The 25,366-nt window shown below is 37.4% G+C and overlaps 1 protein-coding gene across 1 annotated transcript in view; it reads left to right on the forward strand.

Annotated features, from left to right (window-relative positions):
- The first annotated feature begins 222 nt into the window (after window positions 1–222).
- FCHSD1 (FCH and double SH3 domains 1) overlaps window positions 223–25,366 on the forward strand; it is a 40,968-nt gene continuing 15,824 nt past the window's right edge. The window contains exons 1-9 of the mRNA XM_053463475.1: window positions 223–356; window positions 2,627–2,724; window positions 8,498–8,543; window positions 10,376–10,449; window positions 17,022–17,166; window positions 18,480–18,616; window positions 21,098–21,161; window positions 21,647–21,775; window positions 24,768–24,890. Of these exons, the coding sequence (XP_053319450.1) occupies window positions 336–356; window positions 2,627–2,724; window positions 8,498–8,543; window positions 10,376–10,449; window positions 17,022–17,166; window positions 18,480–18,616; window positions 21,098–21,161; window positions 21,647–21,775; window positions 24,768–24,890 (837 nt within the window). The 5' untranslated portion in view covers window positions 223–335. The remainder of the gene's footprint in view (window positions 357–2,626; window positions 2,725–8,497; window positions 8,544–10,375; window positions 10,450–17,021; window positions 17,167–18,479; window positions 18,617–21,097; window positions 21,162–21,646; window positions 21,776–24,767; window positions 24,891–25,366) is intronic.

Raw genomic sequence — 25,366 nt, forward strand, 5'->3', positions numbered from 1 at the left:
GAGGAGGTGCTCCTAACACCAAATCAAACTACTTCACAGCATGAGCTGCAGCAACCACTGAGGCGATTCGGGCGGGAGCGAATAGGTATAAACATAGTGGTCGGGGTTACAGTTGAAGTGGGTGTTCAACTCAAGTGAGAGGGTGTGGTTTTAATAGACATTCCCCCCCCCAGGAGGGGGCGTGGATATGTGTTGACTGTAGACCGTGCTGTGGGCGTGTCGACGAGTGATGGGGAGGAGAGCAGGCAGAGGTGAAGCGAGTTCCGGGCTTTTGGGCACCTTTCACCATTGGAGACGGTGAGCGGATCAGCAGATTCGGGGAAGAAGCAACTAGGATGCAGCCTCCTCCCCGCAAAGTGAGTCTTGCTGCTCTGGGCTGGCTTTGATGTCCGTGTCTGTCAATGAAGAAGGGGGGGTTGTAACTCACTAGACTATTTATAAAAGTGCATTTCTGGAGTAAGGTTCTAAATGTGAAACATTTACAGTCAATAGAATGTTCCTGGTTATCTGCTACACGTTTAGCGTAAGATTGTGTCAATATGTACGGGTACCTGTCCCATGTATGTGTTGCAGTCTGTATCCCACATACAGGGCATTGCAGAAGATGTGCACATACCTGCCACAGAGACATCTGATTATCAAGCAGGACAAGTGACTTTTCCTTTGGCCATAGTGTGATGTCCCATATGGAACTAGTACCTTGTTATATTTACTGGACATAAAAAGTGTAATGATGTAGCACACAAATTGCAACATCGTTTGGCGTGGGCTGTATGGTTTACTAGAGCCAATGACATGTCCCCAGCTGCCATATCACTTTATTAAATGGCCAAAGCCCACATGGATAGTAGATCATGTGGAAACCCATGTATAATAAGTACATATCATATATGTATGTTTGCCTATCAAAGACTGTTGCTGATGCAGAATATGTTTATTAACTAAGTCATCTTAGAGGATCAGCACTAGCCAACACCAGCTTTGCACTAGCCGCTATGAAGTCATTCCCATCCTCCATTACCCAGGTCATTATACTCTAGAAAACTATCTGGCACAGCTCGAAGAATATTAATTTGAGTACTAGGACAGCGGAGACTGTCTCGGAGTTTAAGAGCGTCTGAGTTGAATTATCTTTTTTGTGGGCAGGTAGTGGTTTTCATGCACTGTAAAGATAGTTCAAGGTGAATGAGAAAGATGACCTTCGCTGGACGCAGTCAGGCAATCAATACGTTTCTTAAGATCGGTTTGTTCTAAAATGAGAGTATAGAATTTAAATCCAGACGTGATGCTTGTTGGACATATTTAAATATGCTGCTGTTTTATTCTTGATCACGGTGTATACATACATACGTAATGTGGATATTTAGCTACCATAAACAGAATGTTGTATATCATATTGATAAAATGAGCTGTGTTCTTTAAAAATAAACAAAACAGAACGATTGACCTATGAATGAAAACAGATGCAGAATTATGCAATAATCCAGAACTTTTTATTATTTTGTGATTTAAAGTGTGGGAGAGATAATCATGCATAACTTGAAGAAAAAAAAAATCCGTTTACCCATGGAAAATATATGAATATATAATAGCATACATTTGCTTATTTTGATTTTTGATTTTGTTTTTTTATACAACTTTTAAAATGTGGGATTTGGGAAGTGATTGACCTGATTTTAAGAACAGTGAATGTGAGAGGTTTAACAGAGACAGAATGTGCTTACTAAAATATGAGTTTGGGTAAAATATCTAATGGCAACCAGATTAAGATGGTTAGTTGGTCCTGTGTGATCGTGGGAGAACCTCTGGTCAGGAAAATATTTCCCGTGAATAAAATTTATTATTTTTAAAAAAACAAAGCTTTTCTTTGTTATCCACAAATTTTTTTTTTTTTTTACAAAGGGATCTAATTGTTGATTACATTTTTTTTTATTGGCCTAACATAAATGATTTAGCTAGATATTTTACACTCCAACTTTCCCTTGTTAAGTAAACCTCTGCCAAAATGTTTATTGTTGCTGTTATTACCACTCTCAGATACAAATGTACAGTCCTTTTTAAGGCACTTTATAATCCAGGATTGTCTCTTGAGTAATAAGTCAACTCACTGATGGTCAAGTTAACCTTGTAAGTTGCAAAGTCTAGAGTTCTAATACTGTTTCATACGTACTTTCAGTGCGTGTTGTAGATTTTACATTGTTTTGGTTATTTCCCTTCATTACAATGTAAATGTATTAGATTTTTGGGGACATGTGTGTCATAACCACGCATATAAATAAGCAAACAGTCTGTACTAAAGGATTTTAAACTGTTTATACTTGGCGCATTGGAGCTTGAATTTGTCATTTGGTAATGATCAACACGCATGGTTCTCCGTCAGGAGGGCGCAAGGTCCTGAAGATAATGGAAAAGGTGGGCACCAATGTCTAGCATGAAATGCTGCTGACCCCTTGATAATACTTACTAGTTTCTGTAAGTGAGGAGGTATTGCTGCCTACTGCCATTCCTCTCCCAAATAAAATACAATATGTAATCTTCTCCATGGAGCTAGCAATGCATTACATGAAACTTGGACACCCTGAAATAAATGCTCAATGTCAACATTTTTTGCTTCATTTTTTAATAGGTGAAAGTTACTCAAGAGGTGAAGGTACGTTTTGGAGAACAGCTTTCCAGTCTTCAGAATAAACAGCAGCAAGATACTGAACTCTTGGAAGATATCAGGTACTGTTTCCTCCGCAGTGAGGGAATTCGGTTACGAGGTTCAATCGAAGCAAAAATTCCCAAAGGCCGGGGCCTGCTCACAAAAGTTATGGCCTGAAAAATCTATACATTTTACATAGTACACCATTCACTTCACATGATATGACTGTTACAACTAGTAACTACTAAATGTATGTAATTGTTTCAAGAAAGCAGTGTTATGAGGGTTCCAAAATTTGTATTTTAGAACTTAAGCATCCAGAAAGTGTGTCATGACATATGTTCTCTTACAGTTTACACTTCTAGTTTCTTAGATTGCATAAGAGGTCTGAACCAAGACTTTTCAGTGACCTTCAAAACTGATGTTATCTTGGTCAGGATGCATTTCATCTATTTGGTGGACCTCATGAGAATTCAGTGTGTAGTTAAGCTGTATTTATTGTCTCAGTGCACATGATTTCAGTTTGTGCACATATTATGGAAGTCAAAGCTGCTTTATCTCATGAATATATTTAAAACACGTGAGTCAAAGCATATACCTACCCCAACTAGTGCCATTTAACTTAATTTAATGTGGCACATATTTATCCTCATCTGAGCCAAAAAATCTTGGAGAATTTGGATAGCACCGTCAAATATACTTTATCAAGTTCCTATTTTAGAGTAGAAACCGATTCCACTGGATCAGTTCTTTTTTTACCCCATCTATTGCACTACATTAAAATATTTCAATTATTCTTGAAGACCAGTTTTTCAAGGTTGTTTCTTTCCATCAGGTCCTTTTATTGTAGTAGACACAAAATAAATTATTATTTGTTCTTACAGCTCTGTAAAACAGTTTAATATAGAAATTGGATTCTTTCCTCTTGCTTTATCGTAACGTAATCGTATATGAAATAACATTTAGTATGGTAGTCAATTATTTACTGCAAACCCTGCATGAAAATTAGCCTTGATGATCTGTGATAACATCACAATAACCTATTTTGTGAACCATTTTATGGGATTTAAACCAAGAAATTTTACGATCTCAATTTATAAAAAAAATAAAATATCCAGGGGTACCCAAATGCAAGTCAAAATTACAACTAAAACTATCCCCAGCATAGACTAATCAAGTGTGGTTTTGTTTTGTGACTCAGTCCTATTTGGTGGACTGAATTTGAATTAATTAAAAAAAAAAAAGTTATCGCTGCCTGTCTATTTTTCATAAAAAAAGCAAAACTTTTTTTATTTGCATATAATCAAATATATTATTTGCATATAATCAAACAGTACATACAGGGTTCATAGCATATACATGAGCAACATTGGTGTCTCAGTTGTGAACAGAAATAACTTTTACAATGTTTATTATGCCCCAGACAATTTTTTTTTATATTTTCCAAGATAATATGATGCAGAGATCTTGTGTAAAGGTTCACTATTTAATTTTTGATATAAAGAATTTTAGTGTCTCTAAATCAGCTGCAGACACCCTCATTTTTCTTCTCAATACTACCTGAGTCATGTAAATTCTAGTTGCACAACAGCTGGAGGACATGCTTCGCTTTGTCTATGAAAAGCCCTTGAGTAGAATCATTTTTCATTTATTTTCAGTTTTATGATATGGCTACTCCTAATCATGCATGCTGTAAAAAAAAAAAAATTAATTATAGAATTTGAACTTTTCTGCCCATTTTTCCTAATGTAAAGACCCGGGCTTCATCGGTTCTTGGTCTTGTCTTGGTCACCTTCCCTTTACGTCTTCCCAATGCATGTTTAGGTTCCCTTACTCTATTTGCCTCTACCACTTCCATTGGGAGACTTTCCAAATATCTACTCTCTCAGTAAGGTCAAAGTTTCTTTCCTTGAATCTAAACCTCTGCCCCCCTATATTTAAATTGTTGTAATCTTGTGGTAACATTTAACTTTTGGCAACTTTAACTCTTTTGATTTGTTACAAACATTTAAATAATTAAAGGGATTTACCATCCTCTCTTTTTCTTTCCTCCAAGGTAATATATAATCCGTCTCCTGTCTCAGATCGATTGCCTTATCTACTTCAATATCTATACCTGAACATTAAGTAGTGTAACACTGAATACTCAACATTTACTGTCTGTAGGACATGGTATTTGTGGGTTTCTCAATTGATGTTACACCTACAGATTTTTGTTTCTTATTGTATCATATCTATCTTCATCTTTGTTTTCCAATATGCTGTTACAAAAGTGTAACCAATCCTTTAGGATATATTTCAACTTGAATTATAGGAAGTCTGTGTGCACACATCTACAATTGCATCACGTTGTAAAGCATACTTTAGCAGTTTATTCATTTCCTTTCAGTGGGGAGTTAAGTAAACTTTTGGATTTTTCGGGAACTTGAAGTGAGTGGGTGGATAGCAAACGAAAAGGAATACACAGTCCCATGTAGATGAATCAAGCAATACGTTCATAGCTCTGAGTTACTGAAGCATACATTGTTTTCTTTGTAACAAGTCATTGAGGAGGACCTGCGTATATCACAACATACCTTGGATGTTCACGTTATTAACAAGTTTATTAATACATTTTTAACATCTGTTTGCATGGCTAGGCTATTATAGTTCTTTGCCTCACTGATGTCTTGGCTTGAAAGGACATTAATGATCTTTTAATCTACACTCTTCTCAAAAACTACATTTTACAGCTCTCTACACTGTTCAGCTGTGTGTTTTTTTTAAAGATTTAGGTTAGGCAAACATATTTTTTCCCTGTGGAAGGGTGGGCTGATTTCTTTAGGTGACAATCGGAGAAACCTTTTGCACTAGGCAAAGATATAGACTTGTTTTAGTACAAGTGTTTTTATAGATACCTAGTTTCATGGAAACCCCCCCTGCTATTTCTACATAAATGTCCAACCAAATAATAAAAGCAATGGAAACTAAATCAAAAAATAAAGGGGGGGACACAAAAAGGAAGGTATAACAAGTGTAAAGAGAAGAAAAAATATGGAGCGATACAAGAGAAGAGAGAGAAAGATGGTAGAGTGAGACACAGAAGAGTGAGAGGAAGGTAGAGAGAGAAAAAGGAATGTGAAATTACTTGAACTAGTATAAAATGTTTTTGATAAAATTATTTCTGACAATGTGCACTTATTTTGAGTACTAAGATTAACTGTGCTACATGTTTCAGTTAATATTTTCCTGGGTAAATAAGTAATGTTGGAAGGCCTTTATGTAAACCACCTGTTTGATTTTTGTATCTATACTAATATGCTTTGGAAATAACTATCGAAATTGGCATTAAACTATCAGTTTCTTTATATTTACTTTATTTTGGCATTGAAATCTAATGATTTGAAGATCTGGCAGTATTGAGAACAAAATCCTTAAGTAAAAAGTACAAGATTACATTTGACGTAACAGCTTAGTTTCATATATTTTGTGTATGTTTTTAAATGGACAGGAAAAAAGTCCCAGCTGGTCATAGTTACTGTAAGGCATTAAATGCATCCTTTTGTAGTTTGTACTTAGCAGCCTGGTGTACTGTCGCTAAAAGCAAGTTAAAAATAGATTTATGCAAGATAAGGTGGATTTCAGATACCAGTTCTGGTTTTATGGATATAATGTTGAAGGAGTGCTGAGTCGGACAATCAGTAGATCATTAATCTCCACATCAATAGGTCTGGAGGGTTCATTCCAGACATTAAGTAATTGTCCAAACAGAGAAATATGACTGGCATTTGAAAAAATCATCTTACGTTATAGAATATTTTAGATGATTCAAATTTTATTTACGTTTCTTACTTTGCATTTTCTTTCATCCACAAATGAGATTGGGACGAGTTTCTGTATAACATATATAAGATGAAAGATTGTTGACTTTTATTTTTCTAATTGTAGGATGTAGGATGAGGGAATTTCCAAAAAAATTACCGTTCCGCTTTGACAAAACGCTGTCTGCTCCCTCTAATGTTAAAAGATAAACCTTAGCTTAGCTGTCGTTTGATTCTTTCCTCTGAAGGTTTAATCCTATAAAAGCAACGCAGGTACTTTTTTTTAAGAAGCTTCTTCAGCTTCTATAGTATAAGTGCCTACTTTAGTGAGAAGTGGAGGGGGGGCTTTCTTGAGGTGTGAAAGGATAAAATGAGGCTTGATGTGTTTGTTTTTTTTTTTGTTTTTTTTTAGAATAGGGAAGAACATTAAATGTGCTTAAAGTACCGTATTTGCTTGATTACAAGACGACCCCCCCCAAATCTGAATATTAATTTAGGGAAAAAAGCCTGAATATAAGATGACCCTATAGGAAAAAAGTTTTACCAGTAAATCTTAATTTATGTAAACAATTTTTTAAAATAAAATAAAAATATTTTGTTTTTATTTCCTTTTATTTTACAACATGCCCCCCAGTTATGCACATCTGCCCCCAGGCTTGCAACTCTGCCCCAGAAATGCCTTATACGCCACTGTGCCCCCATGATATGCCTTTTAACCCTCTATATGCCACTTTTCCCCCAGAAATGCCTTATACCCCTATATGCCACTCTGTCATTTAGGGGGTTAAAAGGCATATTATGGGGCAGAGTGGCATATAGGGAAGGATAAGGCATTTCAGGAGGATGAGTGGCGTATAGAGGGTTAAAAGGCATTTCTGGAGGCAGAGTGGCATAAAGGGGGTTAAAAGGCATATCATAGAGCACTCTGCCTACAGAAATGCCTTATGCCCCCCATTTAACACTTCCCAGGGAGTCAGAAGCACCAGTAAGTTTTTTTTTTTTGGGGGGGGTTAAATGGGGACATAAGACCGCAGGATACAGGTCCCCTGCAGCGCTGTGGGGAATCTAGATCTTAGTCTCATAGTCAGACCTATTTGAGGTCTGATTATAGGATGACCCTGATTATAAGACAAGGGGTATTGCTCTGAAAAAAACCTTGTCTTATAATCGAGCAAGTGCTCTATCATACATTATTGTTTGGTAAGGGTTTTTGAGGCAGTAGACTGTTTGTTGCTTTGAATAATAATTCCCCATTTACCTGTGTTACCTGGATTCTAGATGCACAAAACAATGGCACGCCACAGCTTGAAAGTTTGTATCCAAAATAGAAATTGAATGCAGGAGTATACAGCGTACACCAAACGTGAACAGACCACGCTCTATGCATTTTGTGCTACATTTGAGATAAACCCCATAACGTAAAGCAATTCTGAGGCATACCTCAATAAAAGTTCTGTTTGGAGAGGTGGAAGTCTCTGCTAGTGCACATGCCTCTGAATGTGAACAATGAATGACCAAACTGGGATCTGATTTATTTTCTATTTTTACACAAAGATAGACTGCATGAATGGCGATGTTTTTTTTTTTCTCTCACATTTACCTGGGTTTTATGCTAGTGTTCTTTGTGTTGTAACCATTGAAAAATATTTGATAATGCTCATGTACTATTTTGTGGTTATTTAGTTTTTTCTCTCTGGCATGTCTTCAAAACATATTCTAAGTACAGCCCCCTCTCACACTTTTATGTTCAGTTAATTATTGGGCAAGATGTTGCTAATTTAGACATAATTATGGGCTTCTACCAGTTTGAAACCGTTCTTCCTGCTGAAAGGATAAATAGAATCCTGCTCTTTGTTACTGGATGTTTCTAATCCCCTGGGACCCATTCTTATGGAACAATTTCACAATATTATATCCAAAACAAAAAAATATATCTTGAATATTTATCCACTGTGTCATTTACACTTTTTATGGGAACCTTTTAGCTTAACAGAAAAAAGAAAGGAATACTTAACCTGTGTAACGTCTGCTTTTATTTTTTTTTACTTTGCAGGTCCTTTTGCAAGCAAAGAGCAGCTATTGAAAAAGAATATGGACAGGTAAGATGCTATATGCGCTAACACAAAGTGTGAGAAAACCAATTTAGATGTTATGCAGCAGGGCCGCCATCCAGATCTTGGCCGTTACAGCCCAACGCAAACCCTTAGGTAACCAGCACTGTGCCGATTTCTCTGCCCTATCTTTTGTGTCCATTTTCCTATTCATCAATTTTTTTTCTTCCTCTGCTGCTCAGATGCATTTGCCATCATCTGCTTCCTCTCTCCCATGCCCTTTTTTAGTGCCGATTTATCTCTCTCTCTCCCTTGTCCATTTTGCTGACGTTTGTGTGTCAATTATTCTGCCCCCTCTTGTAATGTTTGCTTGTCTTCACAGGAGTAAAAGAAATGTTTTTGATTTTGTTTATAGCCTTTCCCGTGCCTGCAGAAACATTTTTTTGTCTTTCTGGTAAATTCATATGATGTCGTCCATATTTTGAGTTTTCTATTCTTTTGTTAAATGTAAAATAAGAAAAATATACATGACAGTACATATTTAAAAAAATTAAAAAATTTTAAAAAAAAAGAAGTTTATAAAACGAAATGCTGGAAGGTTGTTTTTGTTTATGACCCCGATGAACGACAGGGATACTTAAAATAAATACATCTGGCAGGTGGCACCACTAAAAAAGCAAACAAACATCAGACACAGAACAAGGATCTCATGCGACGAACTACACACAGGAAGTCTGTTTACTTATTAGCCAGACAACATCGGCAAACAATGGGCTTCAGACTGGAGTTATTAGATCTCAGCTCACCGTGCCGCGTGCAATTAAAATTTCCAGAGGACATCTCCTTTTAAGACAGAATATCGACTCCTACGTGCATTCCTGGGTTGGAAGCACCCATTAATGACTTTAGTTAGAGCAACACTAATCTGAAATAATTGTATGTTTCAGTTTTGTTTTTTAATTGCGGTGTTAATTGTTGCTGTAAAATATTCTTTAGATCACCATCATCCAGCATGCTATACAAAATATAGGCTAGCTGCTGGATACTACTAAATTTATCTTTGGAATATTATAGAAAAGGTGGGTTTTTCAGGCAAAAAAAAAATAATTAAAATCCTTAATCAAATGTTAAGCCTGGGTCTAGCCACAATACATGTGGTTGACCTCAGACCTGAAAATGGGTTGTAGTTTTCCGCTAAGGTTGCTCTGTTAGTTGGAATCTTTTTGCATTTTGGATGTTGAGGATTACGCAATGTTGATTTTTGGGGCTGACCATCCACAGCTAAATATTTAGTGGTTTTGTTTTTGTTTTGTTTTTAAAAAAACATTGCACCTCATTGCACAAATGAAGGTGAAAATAAGGGTAAAGGCTGTTAAATCCTGAGTGCAGTGTTATGCTTGGAAATTAATTCTTCTTCATATATTTTTGCAAAACCAAAGACGTGGCCTCATAGGCACAATAACATTACAGATGAATGCAAAATCGATGGAAATTTCTATCCTTTCTTACCAAGAAAAATATTTTCCAGAGGCTGCAAGATGAGTGTAGCCATTTACATGCGTATACACATTCAGTATATAACTGTTATGGTACAAACATAATTAGACATTTCTCATTTGGCCAAGGGTCAGTCATGCTTTAATGTCAACTGCGTTATTTGCAAGCAAAGTACACATCCTCTTTGGCAAGAATCAATATTTGTGAGCCTGGCGCTAACCGCTTAGGCCGTCTTGTGTTATTATGTTTCCTAGTGGAATGTGTGGGCTTCTCTGTACAAGTGCAGAATGTAGCAGCGCAGTGCGAGGAAAAGTAGTATGTTCTGGTAAACAAGCACGGCAGACAGAGGCCTTTTATGAACATGCTGTTTTTGTGACCTCCAGGCACTGACGAGACTGGCAGGTCAGTACCTTAAAAGAGATTGGCAACGTGGGAAAAATGAGACCAGCGAATGCAGGTATGTGAAAATTTGGTGGGTGTGTATGACCAGTTAAAACTATCCCAAATTTGGGGAAAAAAAAAAAAATTCTTAAGAAAATGAACAATGCGTATTAAAGTGGCAGTACCGTGTCCCAGAGACCCAGGCAGCCCCCCAATAAAATGATGCATGCTGTAGGTACTTTAATATTCATGTTTTAAATCTTCCAAAAAATTAAAACCTACAGTAGAATGACTTAGGACCATCCCTAGGTATTCTTAGCCAGATGCAGTAAATAGAACTTCTAGTAGAAGCTTGTGCTGCCTTTACTATATAATTTAAGAGATAAGTTGGTCCTTCTCAAGAAGTATTGGCACCTTCCATTATCAGACCCTAGGGTGACTTCATTTTTTGGTCTCCATTTTTGTGTTGTCACTGCATTGCTCTGTCTACTGCTTTCTTTCGGTGTCATTTTCCTCTGTAGCTGTGAACTATTCTATGTAGAATTCTTTTTACGAAAGGCATTTCATATTTGCAATTACCGGTATTTCTGTATTTAATGCTAGCCTTGCATATCATGTGTAACGACTTACAATTCCATTTTAGCAAGAGAAAAAAATAAAGCTTAAAAAATAAATGCGTTTCAAATAAAAATGGCTTCTGTGCATCAGGTGTCAAGTTCTAATAAAGAAACCAACTTAACCTGTTATGAAGTTGAGGTACATTTATAATTAGAAGGTTTTTTGTACAGTACTTGCTTATACATTTGCAGTTCAGACTACTGGCTGAGGGTTTCAACAGACTGTGTGGACAGGGTCAGCCTGGGTCCATCTTCTGCTCCATCTCCTGCATAACCCATGCATGTAATTGTGTTGACAACCCATGTAAAATACCCTGCACAACAGTTTGTAGCATCCATTCTTGTAGAGAAGGACAAGTTAACAAATCAAGGGTGCGGTATAAGAGAGAACACGTGAACACTATTTACAACTGGACAGCGCTACCATCGAATGTAATTGTCGGAAAAATGTCAACCCTTTAATAAAATCTGAGGAAATTGGCTATTTTGTACTTTGAACTGGAGATAAGCTGCCAATCATCACTGATATGCTTCCTACAACCATTTATGATAATGAAAGGAGCACTGAATTTAAACAAAACATTTTTTTTTGGTTTTATACATAGTCTCATTGTTTGTTAAATTTGATGTAAGCAAAATCAACTATGCCTTTTGATACAATCCTTCTTCTACAACTATAATGGTTCACAATAGAAATAAATAACTATGAAGGTGTAATGGTCAACAGTCAAAGTATCTTTCAGCAGGCAGAATAGGTCTAGAGCACGCAGGAAAATACTGCATATTTCTTCTTTCAGTAGAGACAGGGAATCTGACGATAAAAATGGTGCAAAAGTCTCATTTTGTAGCCTTGAAAAAAAAAAGTATATTATATTTATTTGGAAGCCGTGAAAAACTCCAATCATCTTCCATGACAACGTTCAATTGTTGTCGGTCATGTGTTATTTTCGGTGGCTTTCACAACTGATGTTTTTTATATAGTACTTCTCTCTGCATGCTTCCCTTAGTCGGTGTTCAGCTGAGTGAATAACACTATGCCAATCTATTGTTTACTATCGCCTACGATTAAGCCGTTTTGACAAAACATGTCAGACTGGTTTTCTACGTGTAGTTATGATCTTAATATGATTCAATAAAGAATCTGTATGTTATTCACACAAGACTCCACTTTAATACTAGATATTTACTGGCAGGTGACAGAGGTGTGCTGCTTGCTCATATAAATATTTTTCACAGAACACATCAATTTGGCAAACATTCAGGAAAGTCTGAAAATATACTATTATCTAAAAGCCAGAACCGTTAAAAAAAACAAAAAAAACAAATCATGCGGTATTTTTTTAATAAATAGTTTATGAAATGTGTTCCTCTTTCATCTAATGATCTTTAAAAGAATTATACTGATTAACAAACAATAGGTAGTTTGCATTAATTTTCTAATGCTTAAAATCTGTGACAGTCCTTTAAAACTAATGTATGTGTCGTTATTGTAAGAATGTGCAAACCGAAGCGTTTTGTCACGTGCATTTGTTTTGGAATTATATTAGGAAACTTCTTAAATGCTGACATCTGGCGTACAGGATCCAGCTTCTGCGGCTTACTGAGCATTCAAACAAAATAGTGATTCATGCACTAAAAAAAATTGGAAAAATATATATATATATATATATATTTATTGTATTATCCATAAATTTTTTTAGATTTATGTTTTATTTTCCTATTGGTAATGGGTTCTTTACCCATGCACTCGCATATAGATGCAAGTATGTGCGCTCCGCAGTTTCAATACAGTGGTCTGCCTCTTCCCCTGTATAATATTTAAGGAAACGTAGAAAATGGTATAAATCAATTCAGATATAGTGAACAAATTAATTCCAAAGAAAAACTAGTGCCTTACATATAGAACCTGCAGCATCCATATTGTAAGATCCAGGCAAAAAATAGAATCAAGGGAAAAAGGTCCAAAGAAACAAATCCATTAAAATAAACGTAACAATCAGCTCAGTAAATTTACGCAAAACGTTTCGCTTTATCAGAGTCACAGTTGACCTTGTAATATCTAGCAGGCATGAAATTTCACAAACTGACATATTGCAGAATTGGCATGCTATCACAGTACCATGCTTGAATTAATTAAGCACTTCGGAACAATTTTTTCTACAAATGTTGTTTATAAATGCAGACTGTAGGGCTAGGTGCTTGATTGTATGCACCTGTAGGTGTCCCAATACCTGTATTATCCTGTATAGTGCTTTTGTTCTCAACGACGCAGCCAGAAGAGCTTTGTGGCTTAAACACTTGGGCCACTTATGAGACTTCTCTATACCCCATTTAATTACAACTTCTTGTGTGATGAAGAATTAGATGCTCTGCCTGAATGAACTACAGGAGATCAGACATGGATGCCACAGATGCCTTTTTTCTTTGAGGTTCACCCTATTATTTAGCGCTTCTGAGCCAAGATACTCTAGTTTTCTAGAAAGCAAGGTTTAAGAAGGTGGACTTTCAGAGACAGCTGAAGATCTGAACTCTTCTCCTTCCCCAAGATGTAGCAAGGCCCCTAAGTTTTTGACATTGCACTACAAAGCGGCAGGCTCAGATTAGTTTGAAGACTGGATGCGTTTCTCACACCCCAGACTACTGGGTGAGGAGTATCGTCTCCATAGGCTACCAACTGGAGTCAGTCTCCTCATTTTTCTCAGAGAGGAGCCTTATGTTTCAAACTATCTTTTGTTCATAGAGATGCTAGCTCTGTTTCCTATTTGTGTCCAAGTAAAAAGTTTGGAAGGTCTATTCTCGTGTTTTTTTCTGGTGCCAAAATCATCTTGGTTTTTGTCTCATCATAGACCTACAGCAGAAGACACCTCATACAGAAATCAAGTAAAATCCACTCTAGTAATATTGTGAACTTTAGACTTCGTGGCATCTATAACTTTGAAGGATGTTTACCTTCACGTGCCTTTCACTACTTTCTCAGGATGACCATTCCATGGAAGTAGGAGGTTTTTCATCTACGGTTACTCAGATTTTCCCTTTTGGTCTCACGTCAACCCATGAGTCTCCACTAAGTTGCTTGCTGTTGTGAAGCTTGTCTCAGCCTCTACCTAGCAGACTCTATCTTTGCAGACACACTTCAACACTTAGACTGGATTTTGAATCAAGACAAATACTATTTCCTCAAGAAGCAGTTCTATAAGATGATGTAAGCTCCTCATGGTAACGTGGCGGTGGCAAGATACGTGGCTCCCTGAGCCCTAGTGTACTTAAGAAGTCTGACTTTTTTTCTTCCTTTGTTGGGACAATTTTTTTTTCTTTTCTAGGCCATCTTGTCCAGCTCCCTTCCCATGTTGTGTCGTGCCCTCACTGGTGACCTACTCAGCAGACAAATGTTGATCTCCTTCAAACAAGGAAATCTTTACGATCGATGCCAGCAGAAGAGGATGGGGTGTGGTTTGTCAAAATAGATATGTCCAAGGCTACTAGTTACCAAGAGATTACATGTTTCCCTCTGATTGTCTTGAGATATTGGATGTATAAAAAGCTCCATTATTGGATGAGGTTCCAAGCAGAGTGGTACGAGAAGTCCTCTTTCCTAAGGATCTGTCTCTGGGCAGAAGCTCATTCCATTTCGCTTTCCACGGCTCACATTAGTGGAGTCTGAAAATGACTGGCAGACTTCCTAAGCACCTCTACGTCCAGGCCAGTCGCCTCTTCATCATGTAGTTTTTTTCCAGATGGTCATACATAGATGAGGTATCTCTGAATTAGACCTTACGATGTCCAGGTCCAAGGCTCAAGTCCCAATCTCCTTTTCACTGAATTTGGAAGCTTATCTGCTGGCTGTGGACACCTTTTCTCAGAAATTGAATTTCCACATCTCCAGGGTTGTCTAGAAAATCTGACAAGGACAATCTTCGCTTATCCTAGTAGTTCCAGATTTGCCATAGAGGATTTAGTATGCAGATTTGATCCACCTTATCTCTCATGGTTCGTTAAGGCAACCAACGTGCCATAGTCCATACCTATGCAGGAATGGTTCATCTGACGAACTGGAGATTAAGCAATAACTACTGAAGAACAAAGGTTTTTTTTCTTCCTAGCAGTGAAAGGGATTTCCTTAAGATATCTGAACACCCGGAAAAGATTTTGTTCCTGGTGCGAGTCAAAGGGTTGTTTTATTTCAGAGTGTCCTTATCCATTGATTCTGGACTTCAGGAGGGCTTTGCTCGTGGTCTACAACTGACTACTATCTCTGCTATCAGCGCTCTGTTAGACTTTAAAATTGCTTTGCTTCAGAGGTTCAGGCATTTTTCACAGACACTTGTCAGAATTAAACCTTAACCCTGTGGTCCAGATGATCCCCCCCAGCATCTCAATTTAGTCCTCCAGTCTCACTTTTAGTCCTTTTGAGCCATTACAGAAGATTTCTCTTTGTCCGTTGCTGAAAACTGCCTTTCATGATTGCTGCCACCTCTGTGAGAAGAACAGCAGAAGAAGCAACACACACCTTGTGTCCGTGTATTACTACCTCTCTAGAAAGTGGAAGTAATGATCTTGTCCGTTAGTGGCCACTTCTGAAATCGACAAGGGTCATAGCTTTTCCTAAGTGATTATAGATAGATTCTATCTACCAAGACTCCACCTATGAGTATCAAGGCTAATTCTGTTCATGCTGTGTCGACATCCTGGGCAGAGAGATGCATAATATTAGCAGAGCAAATCAGCAAGACAGTTGCTTGGAGAAGCCTTCATATTTTTGTTTGCCATTACTAGCTTCACTGATTCGTCGAGACGGATGCAATCTTTTGGTCCTGGAAGCAGCTATTTCCTGTTCCTGAATTGACTTTGTCTCTCCCCACCATTATTTTTGATCTTTGGTATATTGCTATCTATGTGTCACCAGGAGTTGCAGGGAAACAGTTAGTTCTACATACCGAAAGCGCATTTTCTATGCTGATCCATGGTGGCACACTCATTCCCTCCCTCTATTGCTTATTTTTGTGGTTTTTCTGTTAAAGAATTTTGGGGTTTTTTTGGAAAGTAATTATTTCTACCGGAGTGATCTTTGTTAATCGCTGAAGGCAACAATGAGAGGAGGGGTATTTTTTTCTTTCAGAGTCCTCCCCTATTTTAGTTACGCAGGAGATGTCTATCTGTCACCAGGAATCAGCAGGGAATTGATCTCTTATTAAATCACTATTTTTTTTGTTTGTTTTTATGTACTCACAGTGCAGCTGGTGGTGGGTCAAGCGCTTGGTATTTCGATTTCTTTATTTATGTTGGTATACAGCCAGTGGACTAAGCAAGAAATTTAGTGTTCCTAGGATTTGCGTCGGCTTTAATGTTTTCTTAATTTTTTTTTGTTTGTTTCATTTTTTATCCCCAAATAGCATAATAAGATAATGGCTAAACTTTGGAAACAACATATTTTACAGGAAAACAGACCATTCCCTTTCACTTAAAAGGATATTTCTACACAAGGAACGGGACAAGGAAAGAAGAAACCAGATCTTTGACTATAAAAATAAATACATATCACATATGTCAGTGACAACTGATAGTGTAATTAAAATAGGATACACAGGGAGTTCCTGCTTACCAAATCCAATCATGGTGGAAAATAATATATTGGTATGGTTTTATGAAACATAGGTCATGTCAAACTAATTTAATAGCATTCTACGAAGAAGTTAGTTGAAGTGTAGATCAAGATGTAGCAGTGGACGTAATCTACTTGGATTTTGCCTACAACTAAACACACATTTTACATTTTTTGGTCTGTCTTTGAACTTTGTAGGTGCGTCATGCAAAGTTTTGTTTATTTTGCCAGATGTTTCATTTAGGTATAATCCTACAAATTGCACGTATACTTTATGTGCGTCCGTTTCTAGGCATTTTCGGTTTTCTCATTGAAAAGCCCTGAATAAAAAGGCAGGCTGTTAAATGTTCGTCTTGACAGTTATCACTTTAAAATATAAATCAAAGAGTACGGACATTTTGATGTAGTTGGTTTGTGGTTTGTTCCTCTCAGGAATGTGTTTTCCGTGTGGAGGTCCATGATTGAAGGAACTGCTTCTATTGGGCAAACCCGTGTCATGGCTGCTGAGAGCTATAAGACCTTGACAACCGAAGCTGCAAAAACTGCTCGAAATGCAAAGGAGCAATCTCTGAAAAAGGTAAACAAAGTTATTTGTTGTAGGCAATTTTACTCAGCGGCCCCTTCTTCAGATGACAATTAAAAAAAAGGTAAATACATTGTGATATTGTAGCCTGTAGTTTAATGTCAACACAGTCATAATTTGTGAAAGACTGCGTCGCTCGTCATTTTATAACTAGCCTCAAGCTTTGGGAGTGATCCCTCTCAATCTTTCGAATAAGAGTGTTGTGCAAGGTCTGGCCAAACTGTGTATGATTCTTCGACATCCTTGGATGTCAACAATTACAGATGATCCACCCCTGGTAACAATACCAGGTAGTTCAAATTCCTATTAATCACTAAACAAAGAATAACAGCTGGTTGTTTTTCGGAGATACTCATTAAATGAGAGGTTTCATGGAAAAAATATTTTTCTCATTGAGCATATAATACAGTGCTCTATGTCGTAATCTAGGTTTATCATTTACTAAATCCTGCTTTTTTCTTTTTGTTCCAATAAACTTTATTTACCTGCAAACCTAGAGGCTGTCACTGTTAGTCGTGTGATAATATTGGGTTGAGTTTCCCCACACTGAAACGATTCTTTATGGCAATACTGATGTTGCCCATTCCTCCGCATACTTCATTACTCAGAGAGTCTGGCTGGGAGATTTGCAGTGAAGGAATCAGCGTGTTTGGTACTTTGGTCTCGAACAAGGGCAAATGGATAATATACAACTGCCAGAAAACATTGTATAGCACAAAAACTAGAGCAGTTTAAAAAATAAAAAAAAAGACCTGATAGTAGTAGTAGTAGTAATAAAAAGGACCAGTCTTTAAAATATTATGCAGTCTTTAGACTTGCATTGTTCAGGGTCTGCTTCCAAAATGTATAATGTTGATTTATTTGGGCTGCATTTAAAAAATAAAATATTTTCCATGCAAATAAATACCATTAAGATTTTACCCATGCTCCCTCGTCACTAACATTCCCACATTAACACAGATCTGTAGGAATTATCGTAAAAAGTGCGGTTGGCAAATGGCTGGAGGCAGTTGTATTTAGTTTGTTGGACAACAGCATAGATTAATTGTTTTGAGTTTCATGCCAAGGACAAGTTGGAACATTCCCTTTTATATTCCAGTAGTATCCCGGTTTGTGCATGATTAATGGATTTACTTATGAATTGAACACCATGAGGAGTTGTGTTTTGTAAGGCCATGTAAAGTGTCTGGGCACACATGAGATTAATATCAATCTGTCTTAAAAAAATAAAAAAACATTGTAAAAGGAAAAAAATGTTTCTTACACAGTTCTTAACTGAACGATTCAATATGAATATTTGTTTCCAGAGCATTGACCAGCTTTTGAAAGTTCAAAATGAACTTTTAGAGACTGTGAAAGAGGTTGGCAAAACTAGGAAACGCTACATCCAGCTAGAGCGGGTCGGTGAAGTGGCCAAGGAAAAGGCAGCTGATGCCGATGCAAGGTAAATATTATCGTTAACAATTGATCTTCAAAGTACATATCGATTGTGTATCCCCGAGGAAGCCTTTAAGATACAATTAAAGAAAAATGTAGCGTATGCATGTTTAAGCGCTCCACATGGATTTTCTCCCCCATTTAAAGTAACCGTTTACTGTCCTTGAAAGCCTCAAAAAAGAACAATGTATATTCAAGTATACAGTGAGAACTTTAATATGTATTATCCTAAAAAGACAAGTTTAGTTCTAAACTGCTTTAGCAGCTCCTCTCTTATTCCCCGATCTGACGATTTTAACTCTTTCCATGCATGCATGCTGACGTCTGAACAGACCCACTCTAGCCATGTTGCCCGGGCTACAGCTCATTGGCGGTAATTATATGGAAGAGGCTGTGTTCGGCCAAACATGTCATTGAATATAGCTGGAGACCTGAAAAGGGCAAATGCATATGGGGGATTCTGCAGAATCCCCTTATGCATATGCAAGGGAGACATCGCAAAAACGATAAGAACCATTTGGCCCATATAGTTTGCCCATTTTTCCTAATGTAAGGTAGAGCCCTGCGCGGGACTGCTTTTTGAATCCCGCTCCCGCTGTTTTGAATCCCGCTCCCGCCCGCTCCCGCAATGTGGGTGTTCCGCTCCCGCCACATTTGTGGCCAATCCCGCCCGCCTCCTTACCTGATTTCCCGCGCAGTCCCGCAAGGCTGCCTTCGAGTTGTTCCCTCACGGCGTCTCTTCTCTTGCTCCGCCCAGGAACAAGGCAGAGTCACAGGAAGTGACGTCACATCACGTGACTCCGCCTTGTTCATGGGCGGAGCAAGATAGGAGACACTGTAATGGAGCAGCGAGAAGGCATCCTTGCGGGACTGCGCGGGATTACCGGGACCCGCAGGTACAGTGCCTGACTGCCCGCTCCCGCCTGCAGCCCCAGAAAGACCGCCCGCGCGGTCTAACAAAAAGACATGGATGTTGCTTCAGTAAACAATGTTATATTTTAATAAAGCATTTAAGCCCATTTTTTAAGGATTGGTAAAACAAACCTTTTTGAAACTGTGTGTGCATGAACATGAGTTGAAAGTTCTAGTACTGAAAAACCAGGTTGGTTTGTTCTTTTGTTTTGCTCTTAGGGGCATTACTATTATAGAGAATGGAGCCAAGGAAACTTGATGAATTTCTCCAGGAGGAAAATACATGAACCACACAATATACAGTGTCCCTCAAACATTTTTATTTTTAGCATGTAAATCGTGCATGTAATACTTCCTCTTAAGCATTCTATGCCCCTAGACAACATCCTGATGATAAAATCCATGGTTTCCTGTATGGTAACACACATTACAGCCTGTGCTTTAGTGATCTTAGTCACTTTTTATCAGATCAGGGTGAAATATTTAATGGGTAGAAATGCTTGCTGTTTTTAAAGAAAGTAGGTTCCCTGGCTTGGGATGTAGAATCATGATGCAACCAGGTACTTAAGATAAACACTCACCGGACACTTTATCATGTACACCTGTGTTCAATTGCTTGTTAATACAAATAGCTAATCGGCTAATCACATGGCATCTTAAGTTCATGAAAAATACATGGGGGAGGGGTCAGGAAAAAAGGACATACGGAGGATTTTGCAGAAATTTAATGGGACCACATGATGGCTGGAGTGTCCCTTTAAAATATGTAGCATACAGGAGGTTCCAGTTTAGAGTTACAGTATATGAATGAAAGTATTAGGACACCTGACCATTACATCAACAGGGACTTTTATTACATTTCATTCTTAATACATAGACATGGATATGTAGCCCCCCCCCCCACACACACCCCCATTGTGGCTATAACAGCTTCCACTCTTCTGGGAAGGCTTTCCACAAGAAGTGTTTCTGCTGCAATTTTTGCCCATTCATCCAGTAAAGCATTTGTGAGGTCAGGCACTGACGGTGAATGAGAAGGTCTGGCTCGCAATCCCCTTCGGCATACCAAGATATTTTGGTAGTTGGTTCCATGGTAAAAAAAAAATGCTTACCATGGTCAAGGCTTTTGTAGTGGTCACACACATATTGCCCGGTGTATATATATATATATATATATATAATATACACACTCTCTTTTTGGGCAGATTATTTGACCAGATTGCTGGGTAGTCGCGTGCAAACATTTTTATAAGAAAATAACCCTCCTCCTACTTTACCAGAGTCAACACTAATTTGTAGAGGTAAGATTTAATACGCTCTGTAAGATTTAAAATACTGATACTGAATAAAATGAATCAGTAACTAGATTATCAATTTATAGGTTGCCATTCTAGTCTATATTAGCCCCAGAGATATTTCTGTATTTAATTAGGGAGATACCCATTTACAGGCTCGTAAATGGCAGAGTTACTTGTCAGGAGTCCAACTTATAAATCCACTGAAGTAGGCTTCTCCTACTCAAAGTGTATGCGGTATCCAATCAGATAACGCTAATATAATGCATTCTTATTAACAGGTTAAAGAAAAGCGATCATGGAATATTTCACTCAAAAGCCAGTCTACAGAAGCTCAGTGCCAAGGTACGCGTTATCCTGGAATAACTTCTTGGCAGCGTTTAAAATGTTAATATTGTTGTGATACGCAGATTCAGTTATCATAAAGATCTGAGTGCAAAGCCAGACTGGTTAATGGTAGGCATGATGCCAAGTGTCTGTTTAAAAAAAAAAAAAAAAAAAAAAAAAAAAAAATATATATATATATATATATAATTTATAACAATCACTGCTGTCCTCTTGTTTCTGCCTCCAAGAACTTTTTTCATTCTAGTGATCCTATTGCTGTTTTATAAACTTGTGCTGTTAGATTAGAGCACGTAATTATATATTATATTATAATATTTTGTTACCTACTTTTGAGGGCAGCAGCAGGCACTTGTAACCTGATATTTTGTTATGCTTTTTAGTGAATACACCTCATAGAGTGCCCACTTCAATAATAGGGTATACTATAATTGTTGCATTTCACAGTAAAGGAAGTGTTATCTTGATTCAGTGTGTTCTTTTAGTTTGCAACACAGCTTGTTGATTGCACTCAGCAGTTGGCAGAAGCACGGAATGAATACCTACTGGCACTGGCAGCAGCAAACGCACATCTGAATCATTACTACTTAAACCACCTGCCCGATATCATGGAGGTGAGTTACGTGAATTGGGTGACTTTCATGACATTAATATGCAAAAACAAAAATCGCTACTCGGCAGATTTATTTCAGTTTTTATCTATTTAAAGGTTCTGATTGTTGTAATTATAGGGGTCTATCAAGTATGGTAAAGTGTTGAGGGAAATGCCTTAAAATACTGTTCCATAAAAATAAACCTTAATTGCACCTTCTAGTCAAATGCACCTTAGCAGATCTGTCATTTTATATTTTTGTCTGACAATTTAATCACATTGTACAGGTTAGCTCTTGGTAATGAAAGTTGAATTAGCAAAGTGTTTTCCCCAAGTAATCTTGGTAACTGAACCATACATTAAACGGGGCAGCTAAGCCGTTCTTGAAGAAAAATCCATGCCAAGGTTGGTCATTGTCAATAAATAATGAAATAAAATGGCAATTTATTGAAATGACTATATTCGCAAATAAACTAAGTGCTGTTGCAAGTGACATTTCTGTTCGCAGACAAACTGCTCTTAGATATTCAACTATTTAGTTATTTTGATGCCAAGATTAAGATACTGAATCTGAACAAGACTGGACCTGGCTGGCACCCTAAAATCCTGATTTGACTTTGCTGCTGACACAGCACAGCTTGACAAGACTTTTACACATGCAAATCCTCATTTTGTAAGCAACTTAGTAACATTTTACTATGTGGCCTTGAATAATTTGTATACAAATTAATAATTAAAAAACGTCTGTATTTGTAGCTAAAATACTTAGAAATATAATCCTGCCCTTTGTTTTCAGCAGTCACATGCCTTTCTTTGTGGATTAAAGGATTTTTGTCCTTCCCTATAAGTGCATAATTGCCTTAGGGCAGTATGTGTGTATATATATATATATATATTATATATTACAGTCGTGTTAAAAACGAACACCCTCTATGGTTTTACTTATCAGGACATAATACCAATCATCCGTTCCTTAGCAGGTCTAAAAATTAATTAGTTACAACCTCAGATGAACAACGACACATTACATATTACACCGTTTCATGATTTATTCAACAAAAATAAAGCCAAAATGGAGAAGCCATGTGTGAAAAAACACCCTTGCTGCTTCCATAGGAATTAAGTTTCTAAGTAGCAGACATGTGCTGCTATTCGAATGCTCTTGCTTAATTAATTATCAGCAAGTATGACCATCTCTATAAAAGCTGAAGTTTTAGCAGTCTGCTGGTCTGGAACATTCAGGTTAACACAATGTCAAGGAGGAAAGACATCAGAAATGACCTTAGAGAAGCAATTGTTGCTGCCAATCAATCTGGGAAGGGTTATAAGGCAAATTCCAAACAATTTTAAGTCCATGATTCTACTGTGTAAAACATTATTTAAAAGTTTAATTCCAGTGACAGTTGCCAATCTTCCCAGGAGTGAATGTCCCATCAAGTTCGCCCCAAGGTCAGACCGCGCAATGCTCAGAGAAATTGCAAAAAACCCAAGAGATACATCTCAGACTCTACAGGCCTCGGTTAGCATTTTAAATGTTAAAGTTCATGACCGTACAATTAGAAAAAGTATGGTTTGTTTGCCAGGAGAAAGCCTCTGCTCTCTAAAAAGAACATGGCAGCACAACTTGCAGTGGGGTATTTGTCTTTGTCAGGTTCTCTTCCAGTATCATATCAAACAAGCAGGGGAAGATTACTATGAGAGCTGGGAACTTTTTGGATTTCACCAAGATTCTCTTTGTTGGGTGCTGCTTCCCCAGGCTCTGGTTAAGTGTCTTCATTCTCCAGTTAGTGGAGCAGCTAGTGGTCCTCCCCACTTCCAAACCAGGTTTTACCTACTCTCTCTGTTCCCCACCCCTTCAAAGTCTTGCTGACCTTACTTCCGTTTGCATCCAGCCTTACCCTCTTGTTGTTATCACAGCCTTCCTGGTGGCTCTGGGCAGCCACTTCAAAGACAAAGGGCAAACAGTATATAGAGCTATTTTATTTTAGCAGCTCAGCAACAAACAAAAGTATATTATTCATAATTATTTGCAAAATTACAAATAAATGCTAAAGCATGTGGAGCATGAGCAGTTGAGTTTGCCAATCTTTTCCATATGACAAAATTTTCTGGTATTGCCAGTCTATCATTTTTCCAACTCTTAAGTGTTCTCTATATTATACCATTATTTAAGTGAAGACCTTTTCAGAATCAGGAAGGCTAAAGATGCTTCTTACAAAGTCTGTTGAGACACTGGGTAGGAGTGAAAAATATTCCAGGTCTTCTCTTTCGGTCTGTTTAGTTGAGTGTTTGTTTGCGGGAGAGTTGTGGTTTCAACTCCTTGACTTTGATGTTCATTATGAATGTCCAGGGAGCTTCTGTTGCAGATGGAATCCTGAGCTGATTCTTTGTGGCAATGGTGTGGCGTTCATACATAGACCTTTAATAGTCTGGCTGGGTGATTAACAGTCATAGATTGTATTGTTTCCCGCAGACAGAATGACAGGGGGCCTGTGTGCTTTTCTAGTACATTGGGCTAAGATAATAGCTAGAACCCATAAAAATTGGTAATATGCAGCTTTCTGAAAATATTATATCATGCAACGTACTTTTGAAAACATGTTTTTAATCTGATACCATAATAAAAGAAAATTAGTGTGAGTTGCCCTTTAAATGTTAAGCATTCAGCTTTTGGTTTGATAAAATGGTTTATGATTATGTGAATCTAATTTTTTTTTTTAATATGTAAATTACTTGTTTGCAGGTTTGCAATTTGTAAAGAATACATATTTGTAATATTTTAAATAGCTTGTTTTGGTGTAGTTATAGAGTTTGTAAAATTCTTTGTTTTTACATTTTCACTTTTTTTTTTTTTTTTCCCAATTTTGATGTAGCTTCCCAAATTATTTTTTTGTTTGTTTTTACCATATCTTGTCAATTGTGCTTATATAACTGTTTTGGTAAAGAAGAACTGTGTAATTTAATGGTTTACTGCATATGTTATATATTTTGTTTTTGTAATTTATGTTTGTTAGTGCTTAGATGGCGATCTTTATGAAAGACTGCGAGATTACCTTACAATGATCAGCAAAATGGAACTAAATACATGCAAGTCAACGCAAGATCGGTTCAGAGATATCATGGAGGCATCACAACAGGTGGATCTATACTTTATATTTTTATTTTTTTTAATTTAACCCCTTAAGGACCAGGCCTTTTCTACACTACAGGACAGCTGGAATTTTCATGTTTTTACTTTGTCTCTCTTCACTCAATTAATGTATCCACACAAGCTATATATTGTTTTTTTTTCCAGCATACATAGGGCTTTGTTTTGAAAGATGTTATTTTGTATCAATAAAATCTTAAAAAGGAGCAAAAAAAAATTCCCTCTCCACAGCAGTCAGGGAAACCCTACGGGGAGCCCTCTGATCGGTGTGTGCAGCCCTTAGACACATATTGTGCAGTCAGTCCGTGAAATACAGGAGACCTGATCGGGGTCTCTACAGACCATGCGAGCCCCGCATCAAGATTTCTTGTCGATGTCTGTGATGACATCACTGGACGTTAAGGGGTTAATTATACCTGCATTATTTGAATTTACCAACAAAGCCTCAGTCTTATGGCCCTAGCA

Source organism: Spea bombifrons, chromosome 4, assembly GCF_027358695.1.
Source record: "Spea bombifrons isolate aSpeBom1 chromosome 4, aSpeBom1.2.pri, whole genome shotgun sequence".
Classification (NCBI taxonomy): Eukaryota; Metazoa; Chordata; class Amphibia; order Anura; family Pelobatidae; genus Spea; species Spea bombifrons.